Here is a 16842-nt window from a genome sequence, read left to right as displayed (position 1 = left end):
TTTTTATTATGCTGGATTTGACCAAGAGATATTAAAACTAGAGACTAAGAGAGACTAAGAAAAAAACATCCTTCTCACACCATGCAAATTCTACCAATTCGTCACGCTCACTTTCAGCTTGCTTGGATCCCCAGTCCCTTTCCAGCGCCTCATGAACAGAGTGCACCTGCTGCACTCTGTACATGCTGCCACCTATCTGGTGGTGTATGATGCTATCATCCATAGTGGCAGGTTAGGTCTGACGGCTCTTGGGCCTAAGTCAGGTGGTGGAAGTATGTGACAGGTTGTGATCTGCTGCTTTTAGTTGAAGATGCCTTCTCTATTTCAGTAGTCTGCTGGGACTGGTTGAAAGAGGAGCACTGAGTTGAGTTGGAGTGGCTGCAAAGGAGTAGGTTGCGCCAAGCAGTTGAGATTCCTACAGCAGCTGGCACCAAAAACACAAGTGAAGTCTCCCTTTTGTGTCGGAATAAGTCCTTCAGTAACATTGGACTTGTTATAAAGTGGTTGGAGACTTTAAAACATTACAGGATCAAATATGATAATACTGTTGACATAACTATTGGGTTTGTGCATAACAGAGGTATTTCAATTGGTATCATCAAGTTAATGGTGTAAGCCATCATTTTTAATTGGATGATAAAAATACAATTACAAAATGATTGTGCTGCAGAAGTTTAACTGTCTCACAAGCATGTCTGTGTAATTTTTATATAAAATTCACATTTAAAATAGGTTGCTTCTTGCCTTGCCCTTTCTTGCATTTGTTGAACAGGACAGTACAGTACAGTATACATTGTTGTTGTTCCCTAGTTCAAATGGCTGTACAGTATATTATTGTCCGTCACTTAATGATCACCTGTTGCAGCTTCTCTGTTTGCTCCTCTGCTGTGCGTCAGAAGTGGTTCATAAACTTTCCACTAAATCATCACCGCGCTGAAGGCAGCCAGCAGGAATTTCACAGGTTATCTTTGTGCTCAAAGATACAATGCCATGCCAGAAGGCAAGGACGAGGGGAGAAGCAAGTGGACATCTGACTTCTAGAAGTTCTGGTCTCCACACGGCTTATTTTCAGCTAATCTTTATTATTCATTTTTATTTAATTTCATATTTGTGGTCAACAGTGACCATTATTAACCCACACCCAACTTCGATTGTCTCAGTGGATGTCCAAAGTTCTGTTTAGGATGTTCACTGGTATTTTCTATGAGTACTATTGGAAAGTGCATAAACCATTCATAAGATACATGTAAAATGTTTTGTGAAAAATAGTTATTGTTTTTTCACCCAACTTCATTGTCTCCCTATTTGCTTACCTGGTTCTTCATGCTCTTTTTACACCCCCTCTGTCCGCCACAATCACACATTGGCTTTTTAATTAGATGTTCACTGTTCACTGTCTTAACAGTTTCTTTTTGCTCTCTTTCTCTGACACATCCTGACTTGAAGTCACCTGGAACTGAAGCTGTAATGTAAACACATAATGAAGCCTAATTAGCCTAGAAAAGCAAAAGAAATTTTAAACACACCAAACTAATGAAGTAGACCAACTCTTTGGCTCTAGCAACTAAACATGTCCAAAGACCAGCATTTCAGAAGGTTCAGGTTAAGGTAGTTAAGTCACAGGTTAAGTCACAGCAGTTCAGTTCAGGTTAAGTCACAGCAATGTCCCCACATTCTCAGAACAGTTTGCACTTTTGCTATGTTTCAGCTAAAGTGTGTTTTATCTGCGCCACTGATTTGTGTCATCAAATTACTTTTTTGTCTTCTTTCTATTGCAGCAACTAAAGTCTTCCTTACTGAAGACATCAAGAGTACCCGACAAGCACCGACTCCAGTTAAACATGTTTTCATTTTGTCCTTTCTGCAGTTGACGAGTCAGAGAATAACCCTTGTCCAATTTCATCATCCACGATTAAAAAGAACTATAGAAACAGTACTAATAATTCATTGTATTTTAGTGGTAATACAGTCAGGTAAATGCATTATGGGAAGAGGTAGGGTTTTCATTACCCATCCTAAATTGGGTAAATTGATTTTAAAGTTTGACAAGTACCATCAGTTACTATTCATTTATGTAAACAATACACACTAATACTGCAGTCAAACTTTAATTATATTTAGAATTTAATTGTTTATTAAATTTTCCTATTTAGTTTCAAATGCTTTGTTCATCTGGGTCCTCCAGCTCTCCTATGCTTCTGCTATCTAAATCAGGTGGGTTGTAACATGATACAGAAGGTAGCAGCCAACAGGACGACAAAGCCAAAAATATCACACTCGTTCAAAGTGGGTACATTTGTTTAAACAGACCAGAAAAACTACATGCCAAAATGTTATAGTTTGCTAATATTTCATGTGGTTAATACAGCAAAAAGTTTTGAAGTATTTTTTTCTGATTTCATAAAGTTAGATTAAAATAACATTAAGATCAATGAATTTACAATTAACTAGTTGTTTCTGATTAATATCATTTTTGCTAGCATCAATTAACATGTTCAAATCTACTGATTCACTGAAGTATAATTTCATTTGTGTGTGCTGATAGCTGATAGCATGTAATAGATCGCATACTATCTATTACATGTCCCCAGGTTTTTTGATCTCCCTGCTTTCATCTGTAAAAAGCACCATTAGTAGATTCTGGTACTTGGTTAATAGCAGTTGGACTACATAGAATTGGGCAGTGAGCACAGAGCCCACCAGAGGATGTTGGGCCCTCAGTTTGTTTCTGATTTTGGTCAGAGACACTCACACCAGTGGTTTGGGGGTCATTTAGTAGCTCTGGTAGTGCTCATCCTGTTCCTCCTTGCACGGAGTAGAGAAGATAATGGTCCTGCTGATGGGTTAAGAACCATCTACAACCCTGTCCAGCTCTCCTACAGTAACTGCTTGTCTGCTGGAATCGCCTCAATACTCTTGAGACACACAACAAACCTTGACACCTGAAAACCTCACCTGTAAAACATCCCTGTTTTGTGGGTTGTCTCTTTGTTGCCCCTCTAGTGCAGCTGTTATTAATTTCATTACCACCAAACGCATCAATGGTTTAAACTTGTTAACATTTCTTATCCACTGACAGCTGCTGATGGCCTTGTGCTGGTGGAAAGCAATCTGTCAATATGTGAGAGAAATGTGTGAAGAAATGACAAAACAGTGAACTTTTGCTTATCTTTTTATTTCTTGATTAATATTCACATCACTAGTTAACAATTAACCACAATTAACATCTCTTTCATACCAAATATTCAGAATTGAAAGGGGAGATAAGCTCTATCTAATAGGACAGATACCTCTAACAACCAGCAGTTGGTTTGTTGTCTTCTGCATGCTCTTGCTATGGTGTTGCGCCCTACAAAGTAATACAGCACACACACACACTACAGTGGGTTTATTCTACAGTGCTGAAAAGTAGCTTCTTTTTGCCTGCTGCCTCTCAGGTTGAGTAAGGGCAAGCAGAAGACCAGAATACAATACACACACTTGTAATTTTCCACTCCACTTGACATTTAAACAGCTGGAATACTGGTTTAATTGGTAGCTGCTGTATATATGGTAAAGGACAGAGGTAAAATCAGCTGCTTTTCAGTGCTGTGGTGCTGATGAGCCACTGCAGGTGGGAGACGTGGTTAGGGGCTCCAGATATATCTACCAACACTACTTTTGAAGTGTTTGAAACTTTGCTTCTGAAGCACTTTTCTGTTACTTTACAAAGAGGTTCAGAATGGTCTATTATTGTTGTTATTGACAGTGGGAAGATAATTTGGTCCATGACTTGCCTTAATTCAGTCCCATGTTGGTAGATATGTCAAGGTGTCTACATAGGAGCTGTTTAATAAAGGGTATTACTTTCTGGTGGTGGTAGGGAGAAGAAAGGGCTCACCAGTGTGTGTCAGTGCAGTTCACACCAAATGTTGCCAATTCCTCATGTTCTCTTTATGCAAAGCTTCTTCAGATCATATCTAAGTGGACACACACTGGTTCTCTTCCTGCCTGTCAGTTTGAATCTGGTAAACATTGTTATCCATATGTGAGCTATCTTCCAAAACAGAACAGAGACAAACCTCATACATGTATTCATAATCTTGCATCTTTAATACATTTTTAAAACATTCTTGAAACTTCAGCAGCCCTTTTCTTGATGGAAAAAAGGCAGACTCTGAAAAAAAAGTACACTTTTCCTTCCCTATGCTTTCAGTCTTACCAGAATGTCTTACCTCAACTCTAACTAGGTTTATGAACATAAATGCCCGTCTATCAACATCCACTACACCCTGTTAAGAAGTAAGATTTTTTTTTTCTTCTTTTTATTTCATTTGAACTAATTTGAGTTACACGCGGAGTGATAAAAACGTGATGGTGTCTATATACAGTGTGAAATACTAGTGGAAGGGTGGTATTTGAGTGCAATAACTGGGAGTTCAAACGGACATCAGAGTGAATCTGACTCTTACTTTCTGTCCAAGCTCCAAAGTAACATTAACTGTATCACACTCCTGATGACTGTAGTAAACACTGAGCACATTCCCATGGTTCTATTAAAACTTTACTAACTGAAGGGTCCATTGGGTTCCTTACTGAATATCCAAAGACAAGACTCAAATCACAAAAACCTCAGCTGGACTAGATTGCATTTTTGAAACTGATAAGAATATTTGAGCTCTTCAAATCTACACATTCTTTTCATTTATAAGATAAGGCCATATTATATATATAAATTAACATGTCTGCCTCTAAATTTTTCATAACCCACTTACCGAGTAGGCTCCACCATCAATCTTTTTATCTGCTAACTTGGGAGCATTGATACAAGCATGTTGTAGGCTACTGTCTGGCTCATAATCAATGGTCCCAAAAAGCTGCTCCTAAAGAACTTTGTAAATTAACAGTCTTTTTTCACATTGAAAAGTTTGTGTATACTCATAAATACAAATAAAATTGTGTACAAATACTGGTTGCCAGGGTGGAAAGCCTTAAATATTTTTGAATTTTTCTGTTGTTAATGAATTCTTTCTTTGATTTAATGTGTTGCAAAATGAAACAGGCTTAAAGTTCATAGCTTTAAAGAGGGTCTGTGGGGCTTTCCTGTATTTTCTGTCAATGTATATAACTTAACTTGAATAACATTAGAATTGTATTACTTTAGAATATTTACCTTACAATAGAAAAAAAATCGTGAGATTACTTTGTCCAAATCATAGGATCCGTCAATCAGAACAAAGCTGATTTAAAGGCTTGTTTCAGGTATAGGATGAAGTGAGGGACTGCACAAGCAAAAGACCAGCAAGCATTATTTTGAACTCTACTCTAGTCCAAGAATATAAATATGGAGCTCAACATGTTTATAAAAGGGCCATTTTAACAGTCTTGATTTCATAACATCAGCTTTTGTTATTTAACACACTGTATGCTAACATTAACACACTGTATGCTAACACTGAAACCTGTTCTTGACCAGAGATAGTTTTAAAGTCAGCGCTCTCAGAATAAATCAAACAAGGGGCCCACTGGCTCCTCCAAAAGGTCATTAAAGACCTTGAATGGACTTCTTACAGAATGTTACTCTGCAGCTTGGCCAGAAAATAAGACGCAGGGAATGTTAACAGGAACAACATGAGAGCAGACTGGAGAGCTGAGCGTCAAATCATCGTAGCCAACAGTACAATGCCACAAAAATCCAGGTCTAGACACACAACATCAGCTCATCCCACCAGATGTTCACGCATGGAGCTACACCTTACTTCTTATATATACACGATCCACAACCCAAAGTGCTTTCATACTTTTGTTCTTCTGCTCCAGAAGAAAGTTGGTTCACATCATTAATTTCACATATGACCCACGCATATGTCATGTAAGACATGTTACTTTTAGGCAACGCATGGGAATGATCTGGAGGGAACAACACAATATTGAATATTCTTAAATGGTGCTTTTAGTTGTCTTAATTGTTGACTATTTGATCACTTGCTCTTTGAATATTATAACGTCATCTAGCTACCAAAACTGTTTTGTTCCCAGAAGCACACATGTACAGTACACTGCTGACAATGTTTACCAACATACAGTGAAGCAACTTTAATATCACTTAAGTGCATCAATAAAATGAACAAGACTATGTTCAAGTGCACGAGACTTTAGAGTTTTCTGGGGAACTGTACATAATTTGTATGATTATGATAATATTTAGTGTTCCAGACACAATAATATAGTGATAGCTTGAATGAGGGCAGAATGGAAGCCTTCTGCAGCATCTCTAATAGTGACGTAAGCTTTTTCACTCAGCCTTTGTTAAGAGCCAGACTATCAGTGTTCCAGAGGCTAAGCAGCACTCTCTACAGGATGGATGCAGTAGTAACACTTCACACATCTGACAACTATGGGAGCACGCCACAGACATGTCACTAATCCCTCAGTGTTTTCAGCAGAGACCATCCCAGCCTTTTAATGCACACTGAGCACACGGGGCCTGTCCGTATTACCGGGCTGATACGGAGCAATGCTTTCAGTGTGCAAATCAAAGTCACATCACAGTGCTGGCTTATTAGAATCTAAACTGTACCTAAAACTGACATGTTTGATTTCTTAAGATAGCATCTGGAATTACAACAAAATGAGCACACTTGGCTTTCAGTTGATTATTTCCTATAAAGCATTAAGCCATTCAGGTTTTTTGTGTGTGTACTGTGATCCCGCGCATTATTTTTATAGCTTACACTCAGTGGGCCTCATTATAGTATCTGCAGGCTCCTCTCGGATGTGCTTGGCTGAAATACTGCTGCATTCATGGCATGTTGGAGCTGGGCAGTTCCCGCTGTCCAGTTTACTTTAAGAGTTTCAATTTTTACATTTTTTTTAACTTTGAGGTTTTTACTTAAACAAAACTTTTTAAAAAAATCACACAAACTAAGCAAAAAACCAAACAAGAACTATTTAGCTCCTTCTATTTACACTACAGATGTAGGGTAAACTCATTTATACGCCAGAGAAGGCATTTCATCATCTGCTACTGTGGGTAGTCACGGTGGCTAAATAGCACTCAGTAAATTCAATCTACTAGACAGTCCAGTCTAGTATAAGTAAATCACTACAAAGGAAACTCTGGTGTTAGATCAGCCATGAATACATTATTTCATTTACGCAATCTCTCTCCTCTCATAACTACTGGATAACATCAGTGGTTGTCTGTCCTTCTCTATCTGAACGCCCTGTGCATGTGCAGGTAACTGGAGGCTTTCCCTACACTGTATTGCTGTCAGAGAACTGGAGTGAGACACAGGTAGAGGTGACAGATGAGGAGGTGGTGCAATGAGGCGATGATACCATCATGAAAATGGTATAATAGGAACATCACACTGACACAGCTCATCACTATTTGAACAATATCGGCATGGACCACCAAAATAACAGACAGACAAAAAAAGGAAAACAATGAAGAGTTGCTTTGATTCCAGAACAGAGAAATGCTTTGTCGTCAGCACACCACCTTTTTTCGGTGGTGCTTTGTGTTTGTGTGTCTATTTGTGTATGCACACCAGCAAGCATATGTGTGCTTTCCTGTATCAGTCTGTGCTTATGTGTGTGAGACTAAATGGTTTTATGGAGTGGGCTCTACAAAGCACCAGCAGGAGGGAGGATTTAACTAGAGAATGTTGGTCTGCAGCCCCAAACCCTCCACTGGGGTCAACCACATGACCAGGAAATGCCATACAAGCTCAGGGTGACTGCTGAGGTCCCTCATGATGGGTGCAGGTGAATGAGTGGGTGTGAAGGTTTGCAATCAGTGCAGGAGCCAAACAATGATGTTGATTTTAAGTGTAGTACCCTTCAAAGCTCAAATAATGACTTGTATGTCTTGAAATAGCTGTTGATTAAGCTAGTACTTGAATACCTTCACCATCCCAAAACAAAATATCCGCAGTGCTGATATATCAGATGACTTTGCAGAGGACTGATCTGCAACCTCATTTCCAAAAAGTTGGCCATGTGTAAAATGTAAATAAATGCAGAATGCAGTGCTTTGCAAAAGCCATTACATTTTTAACATCAGCAGGATTTTTCAAAAAAAAGTTGGATCACCTTAAGGAACATTTTGTAATTGTTGAAAAATGTAAGTAAAACCTCTGCCACTATGGGGCAGTGTATCACCAGTGAGCGTGTAGAAATGGCTTCAGGTGTGTAGAAATGTTCTTTTACCTTTTAAATGCCTTTACCCAAAGTGTTCTTAATTGCTCTCCTGGTTAAATAAAGCTAACAGTGACTCATTAAACCCTAGTTCAGCTTGAGTGAATATCTCAACAATATGCTTTCAAATGAACATTTTAACACCAAACGACATTTTAATGATCTACAAAGTCTTCTGCCTTTTTTGGGAAAAGAGGTTGCAAATCAAAGTATTCAACTTCCTCTGGAGAATGTGGACAGTAAGTAACAGAGAAAGAAAAAGAATTGTACTCATTTATCTAAAGCAGAAGTTTTTGTTAGTATATCCTGATATATGAACAAATGTTAACAAATTCAAATGACTTAATACTGCAGGTGGCCTGGAATATAGCAAGCAGAAAGCATGCTGTAGAGTTAGTCATCACAACAGCTCTCTAAGCTTCTACATTTTTTTATACTGTGCCAGAGATTGTGCCCTATAATTTCAATCAAGTACTAAGAAAAGGAAAAAAAAGCTCCCGAGCGTACCGAGGTGAAATAAAAGCTGATGTTGAAAAACAGCTGGATCCCTACAGTAGCTTCCTCAGTTGAAAACTGCTTTGTTCTCTCAGCATTGTCAAGACGGCTTACTATTAGTCAGCAGTGAAAATTTGCAAGGAACCATTTGGCCTGTATGGACATGCCAACCATAGACCATCACACAGATTCCACAGGTCTACACTATAATGACTCTGAAATGGAGACATTTGATGTGCTGGTGTGACTGAATGTTTAGAAAGAATCCTGTGACACTGTGATTGACACTGTCCATCATAAGTGCTACATTACATTATAGAGTGCATGTGTTCTGTGCCACTCTGTTTAATTTCAAGGTTTATTACCATCCTTCAATATCACTCATTCAGCTGGAATTTATATTCACTCCTTCAAGGTCAATTAGAGAGATCTTAACTTTAAAAACACTTGGCTCTGAGATCAAACACAGATTTTTTTGTGCCAAATCCTCTTTGAGCCGAAACCACCCAGAGTATCAGCAGAGCTCCTGTATCCTCCCTCTTGCTGCCTTCATAATGCACGAGTTACATCGCTAAATGATTTCAATTGTACTAAAACCATCTGACTTTTGAGATGCTATTGCACTGGTTTTAAAATCCATCTTCAGATTTGCTTCCAGACATCTCTCTTCATAGCCGCTCGAGACCAGATTCATTTTGTGCTCTTTGCAGCCACGACTACAAACATCATAATATTAAAATTCAAGGAATCATTATTGTGAAGAACTCTGAAGAGACAAACTGGTGCACTGATACCAAGAGAAGTAACGTGTGATGAATTGTAGACTGACCTGTAATGAGACGTCTGATGACCTACGAATGGTGCTGTTTTTGTTAGTTTGGTTTTTAAATGTCAAAGCCTGCCAGAGGGTCTAGAACAAAGCTCCATTACTGTGATCTGAGGCAACTGTTTTCACTAGTAGGGTGAACATTCTATGAGAAAAAGTGGCTATGGTCAAGATACTTAATAGAGCACTGATTGATTGATTGTGGGATTATTGCTTTGGGGTTGTTACATTTGGGCTTTAAGGTTGGAATGACCTTAGTCAGTGCTTACAAGGAAATGGCATCAGTGGAGAAGCTGGTGGAAACCTGCACAGAGAAACATGGACAAACAGCAATTACTTTTCTCTGTGGTAGGTGGGGCAACCCAAGGGTGACAAGGGGCCAAAGGTCAGAGTTGGTAGCAGGAAGCTGGCAGGCAGATCCCAGAGAAACACTGAGAGGCGATCGGTCAGTTCGGTGCTGCAGTGGGCAAGATGAAGGGCGGGATCAGAGGAAAGTGACTGCGCCGTGGTAGTTGGTTGGTAGTTGATTGGCAGGCCAGCGAGCGCCATGCGTGTCCCGCCAAAATCTGCGGGTCATTGGGACTCAGTCTGAGGTGAGACAAGTTAAAGAAGAAAAAACAGATGAAGCGCAAAACGAAGAAAAAATGATAGGATGAAAAACAAGTTTGTTGTTTTTATCAGCCTTACAGGCTCTAGCTGATGTCTGCTGTGAGCTCATATGAATTATGGGGCAAATGACATTTTTAAAATTGTATTAGTGCTACAGCCATTCATCAATTAAGATGAGTTTAGCAACAGCAACAGTCTGTTGTCCCTCTGAACTCGGGGAGTCTGAGTGGTAAAGCTGTGGTAAAGATGAATTTATCCACCATGACTGGCTCATCTTCACTCTGAAGGTCTCCTCATTATTTCATTTCATAATTTGGTAAAAAGGTGAGCTGGCTTCACTACTCTATCCGACATGTAAGCAGGGAGCGGGTATATGTGGTTATTCATTCATAAACACACACTATCTACATTATCTATTTTTAATTTACTCCTATCGTACATGTACCACTATTCATAATTTTTATTTTAGGGGTCTACAAGAATAGGTGTATATGCTTTAATGTTGAAAAACCCCATTACTGTTGTCATGCTGTAGCTTCCCTCTGTACTTCTTTTCACTTTTCATGACACATGACAACAATAAAGCAATGTTGGTTCTCTACAAATCACCCAATTTTATAAAAGATGGATGTAGCCACTGTGGCATGACTTCCTTGTTAGTTTAAACATTCCACGTTCCCCCATCTTGTTGTTTTGAAACTGGATGTGACCACTGTGAGAAAGATCTGAGGGAAACTACATGTTCATACTGTCTGAAAGGCCAACCTTCACCCTCTGCTTTTCATTAAAAGGACTGTAGGTTTAGGGGACTTCAACATTGGCTCCCAGGCTATATCTTTTAGATAGAATCTGGCAGAGACTTGTGATTGAGATGTTAGTACTATATATGACCACATATTCACTCTCTGGTTACACTAAAAGATATGAAAATAGTGTTCAGTTTACATATATTTTGTTTTGAGCTGGGGTTTTTCTCTGTCATCTTACTTACCAACCTAACCAGCTAATGTTACTGTTAGCTATTCATTTTGCCTGCTTGTCCAAATATAGTCATGCATATTTTAAAACCCCAGAAAGGCAAAGACCAAAATGCCATATTCATTTCCTATTAACTGGAAATAGAAAGTGAGAAAGTAAAAGAGGACTGCTGAATTTGAATACAGCAAGTATGAGAGAAGCATACAGATGCTAACATAAGTCTGCAAACTATAATAAAACCACACATTGGACAATTTTCCTGTAGTTTTGAAGATATTGCCATAAAGATAATAGCAATCTTAAGTTCCTCAGATGCTGAAAGTGTATTAAGACTATTATTTTGCACCTGCAGGCAACAATCAAATTGTGTGCTATTCTGTGTTGATAGGCGAGATCTCTTAGAAAGTCAGCACAAGTGGCTCTGAGCAAATAACACCAGGCTTTCAGGCAGGTAGCCTAAGGTAGCCTTATCTAAAGCACTATCAAAATAGCTCAGGCAGAAATTATGCCTGGGTGGTACAAGGTGACACAGATAAATAACTAAAGAAAATCCTTGATTCAAAGCAAGGCATTTGCGGTTCAGTAGCAGTGTTATATCCACAGTATAAACAGAAACAGAGTGAATGCAACAGAATACACTACAATTGAGTTTTTGCAAATTCTCAGAGCAGTGACTTTCAAGCTACATATTGCTAATAAGTGACACAGTAGGCCATTTAAGCTGTGGATTTTCCTATATACTGAAGCAGCATTAGATGGGATTGTAATACTTTGGAGAGGTTTGCTCCAGCCAGGCGTTGGAAAATACATAAAAAGTTAGAAATCTTGGTTAAATTATCTATTGATTGTTTTCAAACAAAGTTATAACAGTGTAATTGTCACTTCAAATGTACAATGGAAAGCATTAAAAAGTGAGCAGAAGAAAGAGTTTTAACCCACAACTTACTGTTAACATTAGTTTACAGGTGTTAGCAGCAGCATTAAAAGCTTTAAGGAACAATAAAAAAAATTTCTGAGATTTCTTATAGTTGTACACATGAACCATCCAGATTAAAGTCCCTACATTTACAGATTAAAGGTTCGCAGATATGAGTAGCATAGCGTGAAGTGACTGGCTAGGATTAAGAACCCTATTCTCATTTATTTGGCACTTCAGTAGCACACCTGTCATAATTGTAAACTGTATGCATTCTCAATAAAAAATGAAGCCAGTGTGTGTGAGTGTGTGCCTTTACACCCACTTGTCTCAGTGATGCATTTCTCTGCACTGAGGGGCTCCCTCAGTCCATCTCCCCCAAAAGGAGTGGGTGTGGTTTCCTTCATGCTGTTCTCCTTAGCAACACCTCCAGGTGCTGTTGCCTTAGCAGTGACTCCTGGTCCTGTTGTCTGAGTGCCACTTGGGGGTGATGATGTTTTCTGCTCAGTTTTCTCTTCCTGCAGCCAAAAATAAACACACAGTTCGTAGGGGTCAGACAGAAACATGGGCATACAAAGTTTGAAAACTCATGGTGGCACATGGTGGCCAGTAGTGGCACAATGAATCAGCAGAACCACAAAAGGTAATTTTCTGTGAGCTGCTAACACATGTTTAACTGTGTTTAAGAGTGACCTTTTGTCCATTGGTCTGTCCATTTCCTGCCCCCACGTTGTCCACGGATCCAATCTTAGACTTAGCCTTAATGTTTAGCTTATGAGACTCAATCTTCACATCACCACCACCTGGGATTAAAAAAATAAGGAAAAATTAATATGATGCCATTTGGGTTTAATGGCAAGAAAAAGCACAAATGTTTTGGGATGGACCTGGCTTGTGTTTGATGTTGTCCTTGGAGCCACATTTGGATGTTACCTTGCTCACATCAACCTTCTTATTCAGGATCTGCACCTGGGGTGGAGTACATAAAAATCTTGTCTTTTTATTTTCTAAGTCATTCAGTACAATGCAACTTTCACTTCAGCGTCCACTCAAGGCCACTTTAGAAAATCGCTATCATTCATTATACTGCATCTGCCGCATTCATATAGCGGCGTGACATTCCTGACAATGCAACAGAGTATGTGAAATTGACTCACAGCTTTTTTTACCAATCATGCTTGATTTCCTGTTTTAACCCGTTTCATTATTTTAGAAGGTGCCTTTTTGTTTTGTTCGGCAGCGCTCCGTTTGTGCAGATAAATCAGGACGAGCTGTAACTAGTCACACCATGACTGTAGAGTTGGCAGCTGGCACGATGACCTGCCTCACAACATGTGCTAAAATCAGTCAGATTCACATATAAGATGACAGACTGGAGAATGAGATGACCATAACTCTGCTGATAAAATTTTATTAGTAACACAAACTGTCAAAACCTTTTGTTGGACCCGTAGCTTACCCTAATGTGAATGGATATTAAAGAATAGAAACAAATAGTTAAAATCCTTAAAAGTCAGTTTAAATATCCATAATGTCATCTTCCACTATAAAAACACATCAGTGATGTAAGTAAATACAGAAAATGTAAATGCTGGTGTTTTTTTTTCCTGGATTTTGCCTTGATATCCTGTCTCTTTCCATTAAAATGAAACCACCATAAAAATTAGACAGTGTTTATGTCTTTTTTAAGTGAACGAGCTCAAATAATTATTTTATCCACTGTAACATTTCATCACCAAACGAATTCATGCACATCTCCAAGACAATGCGACACAGTTTGTGCTTCATTCAGTGGTTCTACTAAGGTGCAGCAGCTTGCAGATGTAAAATGTAACCCCCAGCATAGAAACTGTATTACATCATGTATAAAACATGCTTTAACTAAAAGAAACAGTGAAAACATCCAGATGATTTTCAACCAACACTCTCAACATAACCTGCTCCCAACAGCTTTAGTTTTTAAATCTCTCACCTGGAGACTCAGCGCTGTTTAAAGGTTTGAGAGTAAAGACTTAAGATAAAAAAGGCTAGGCCTAGTCTATGTACAAACTTGATATGTCTGTGTATTGTGTTTTAGTAATGCTAAGTTGTATCTAAGAACCTATGTTTAATATTGATGCTCATGAGGGAAATGCGAAGACTTTAGATGCAGCTGAAAAATGTTAAACCCTCAAATTCTCACAGCAGAGGTCCAAAGAGCCTTCGGGGAATGCTGTTGGTCAGCAAGTGGTGATTTCATACCTGTTGATCTCTAATCTGAAAATAACCAGCTTCTTCGCAGTTCAAGTTCACAGCATAAGTTTCTATGGCAATATACTCCAGTAAGAAATGAATAATCTTCTTAGTATAGAAAACTCAGGATGAACGCTGAAGTTACCTTGATAAGATTAAATCCTGCTTCATAGTACAGGCCTCAGGGCACCATGTCGTCACCATGAGTCAACCACAAAGCTCTACATACCAAAGTATTCTAGAGTCAAACATGAGGCCTGCTACAGCTAATTCTTGGCCATATTGATTTAATGTAAAAGGACAATAATCCCAAGCAAACCAGCAAATCTATAACAGATCTTAAGAGAGCTGTGTATAGACAAATCCCAATAAACTTCCAAATGATTGTTTTAGTTGGTAAGCACTAGTAAGTAAAAATGACACAAGGTATACTTTCTTTTTACCATGACCTTTTAGTATGACTGCATGTCCCCACACTGAAAAAAAACCCCAGTTTATTTGAGCTGACAGAGCAAAGTGGTGGTTTTGAGGATAGACTACAGTATGTGAAAGATGGAAACAGTCACAGTGACTCTGGTTTTCATTCATCAGATTCGACAATCTGGCTGTTATACCCTGCTTTATCAACTGTTTTACTCTAAATTGAGAACATAATCTCATCAGTTAGCAGCAGGTTAATGTATTAATGGACTTCTGTACAATCAGACCTCTTTTTCGACTACAGGAGTTGCCCCCTGATGGCCATTAGAGGTTTAAAGGCTCTTCTACAGTGGCTTAACTTGGAGACTAAATTAATATTTTGTATATACTCTGTGGTTGTGCGAGATGGCGATAGTGAAGCAGGTTTTCAGACCAGGTAGAAACAAGTCCTGAAAGGGTAGGCATGAGCACCTGCGGTCAGTTCAATTACTGAACGTTAAACTAAACCAAGAGGCAAAACCGCAAAGTGCATTTTTGGAATTGAACCTTGTAAATATTTTTGTCAGTCTCAGATCTTATGGGTGCTCCTATTTACTAAATTTGTTTGAAGAGATCCAATCAGAGAACACCGGAGGACAGTACAATGTTTATAAGTCAGACTGATTCAATTTCTTACGATGAGATTATGAGATTATCTGGCAATTGTTTAAACAGGAACAGGAATATTGTTTTGCAAGAGCAATACTGTATGAATGTGTAAATAAGGACCCAATACAATATGCATCCCCCAACGATGGACCTGATTTACATACCAAGAACATAAATTCCCATTTTATCTCTTTGTAACAAATACACCTGCTAGGTGAGTACAAGGCACAAGGGGCATTCCCAACTGATCAACCTTTTGAGCAAGATAGTCCAAATTAGGTTAAATTAGCATAAAATGTGAGAGTCTCCTTCCAGCTTCAGGAGTACTTACATTGCCACCTCCAGGGACATGTTTGATATTGTCCTTGGAGCCACAGCGAGAAGTGACGTGGCTGAAGTCCAGCTTTTTGTGCACTATCTGAACCTAAAGACAAGCAGGCAGACACACAGACAAGCAACATGAGGAAAGAAAAAAAGACAGAAAGAAAGAAAGAAAGAAAGCTGATCAGCTGGCAGGTTTAGTTGACAGGAAACAGAGTAGCCTTGTACTGTAAGTATGGAAGACTTTTTGCTATTCATTTTTTATAGAAGCTCATTGATGGTTTGCACATGAGACAGCAAAAATGCTTTTGGTACATTATGTGACAAACCATCAAAATGAGAATGTTAATGGGAAACATTCTTAGAAAGAATCAATGCAGATTCTTACAAAAATGAATGCATAATTAGCAAAAGATGAGAATACTGAGTGAATAACAACAGAGCGCTTCCATAAACAGCAATAGCTACAAAAAAAAGCATAAGACAAACACTCAAAGATGAGAGAGAGTACATGCAAGAGTGCCGTGGACAGTAATTTTGTGTTAACACATGCTGCTAAAAGCAAAGCAAAAAAGCAACCGCAAGTGACAGATTCAGAACAACAGAGGGCACAAGGTGGTTTTAAAAAGATTCAAAAATAGACTAGTTTGCAGAAAAACCTGTTGTTCTGTCTGAAGTGCTTTCAGCAGTACACTACAAGCTGGAAGAACATGTTATATGGTCAGCTTCTCTCCTTAGTATTTCAGCTTTGGCTACAAATGAGATACATAACTGAAATGTAAAAATCTCTGGCTCTCTTCCACAGCATTTCTTTTGTCCTGTCTTTCTTCTCTCACCCCAACTGGCTGCGGCAGATGGCCGCCCCTCCCTGAGCCTGGTTCTGCCAGAGGCTTCTTCCTGTTAAAGGGGAGTTTCTCTTTCCCACTGTTGCCAAGTGCTTGCTCATAACAGGTTGTCTGATGTTAGAGTTTTCTCTGAATTATTGCAGTGTCTTTGCCATACACCATAGACATAGGTTTGAGGTATAAGTAGAAAACAATTATACTTATCCAATTTAAATCTGATGCCGTTTGCTTTTTGGGGGTTCATGAAACTTTAAGAAGTCCAGTCACTTTCCTTCCAAGCTCCTTAGACTACCATGACCTGGATGACTGAGAACCTACCTGATTGCTAACCTCAAACTGCAAAAGAAGGCTGTCCTAAAATTAATGTGTTG

The 16842-nt window shown here is 38.8% G+C and overlaps 1 protein-coding gene across 4 annotated transcripts in view; it reads right to left on the bottom strand.

Annotated features, from left to right (window-relative positions):
• Positions 1 to 3194: 3194 nt before the first annotated feature.
• LOC308383782 (uncharacterized protein) overlaps positions 3195 to 16842 on the bottom strand; it is a 198105-nt gene continuing 184457 nt past the window's right edge. For all 4 annotated transcript variants that reach the window (XM_080861897.1, XM_080861898.1, XM_080861900.1 and 1 more), the window contains 5 exons: positions 15637 to 15729; positions 12893 to 12974; positions 12699 to 12808; positions 12331 to 12523; positions 3195 to 10090 (listed from right to left, as the gene is read on the bottom strand). In XM_080861897.1, coding sequence (XP_080718023.1) covers positions 10086 to 10090; positions 12331 to 12523; positions 12699 to 12808; positions 12893 to 12974; positions 15637 to 15729 — 483 coding nt within the window. In that variant the 3' untranslated portion in view covers positions 3195 to 10085. The remainder of the gene's footprint in view (positions 10091 to 12330; positions 12524 to 12698; positions 12809 to 12892; positions 12975 to 15636; positions 15730 to 16842) is intronic.

The sequence above is a fragment of the Rhamphochromis sp. 'chilingali' genome (assembly GCF_963969265.1).
Source record: "Rhamphochromis sp. 'chilingali' genome assembly, chromosome: 16".
NCBI classification, from domain to species: domain Eukaryota; kingdom Metazoa; phylum Chordata; class Actinopteri; order Cichliformes; family Cichlidae; genus Rhamphochromis; species Rhamphochromis sp. 'chilingali'.
The sequence above is the reverse complement of the archived record's forward strand: the minus strand, read 5'-3'. Positions and strand labels throughout refer to the sequence as shown.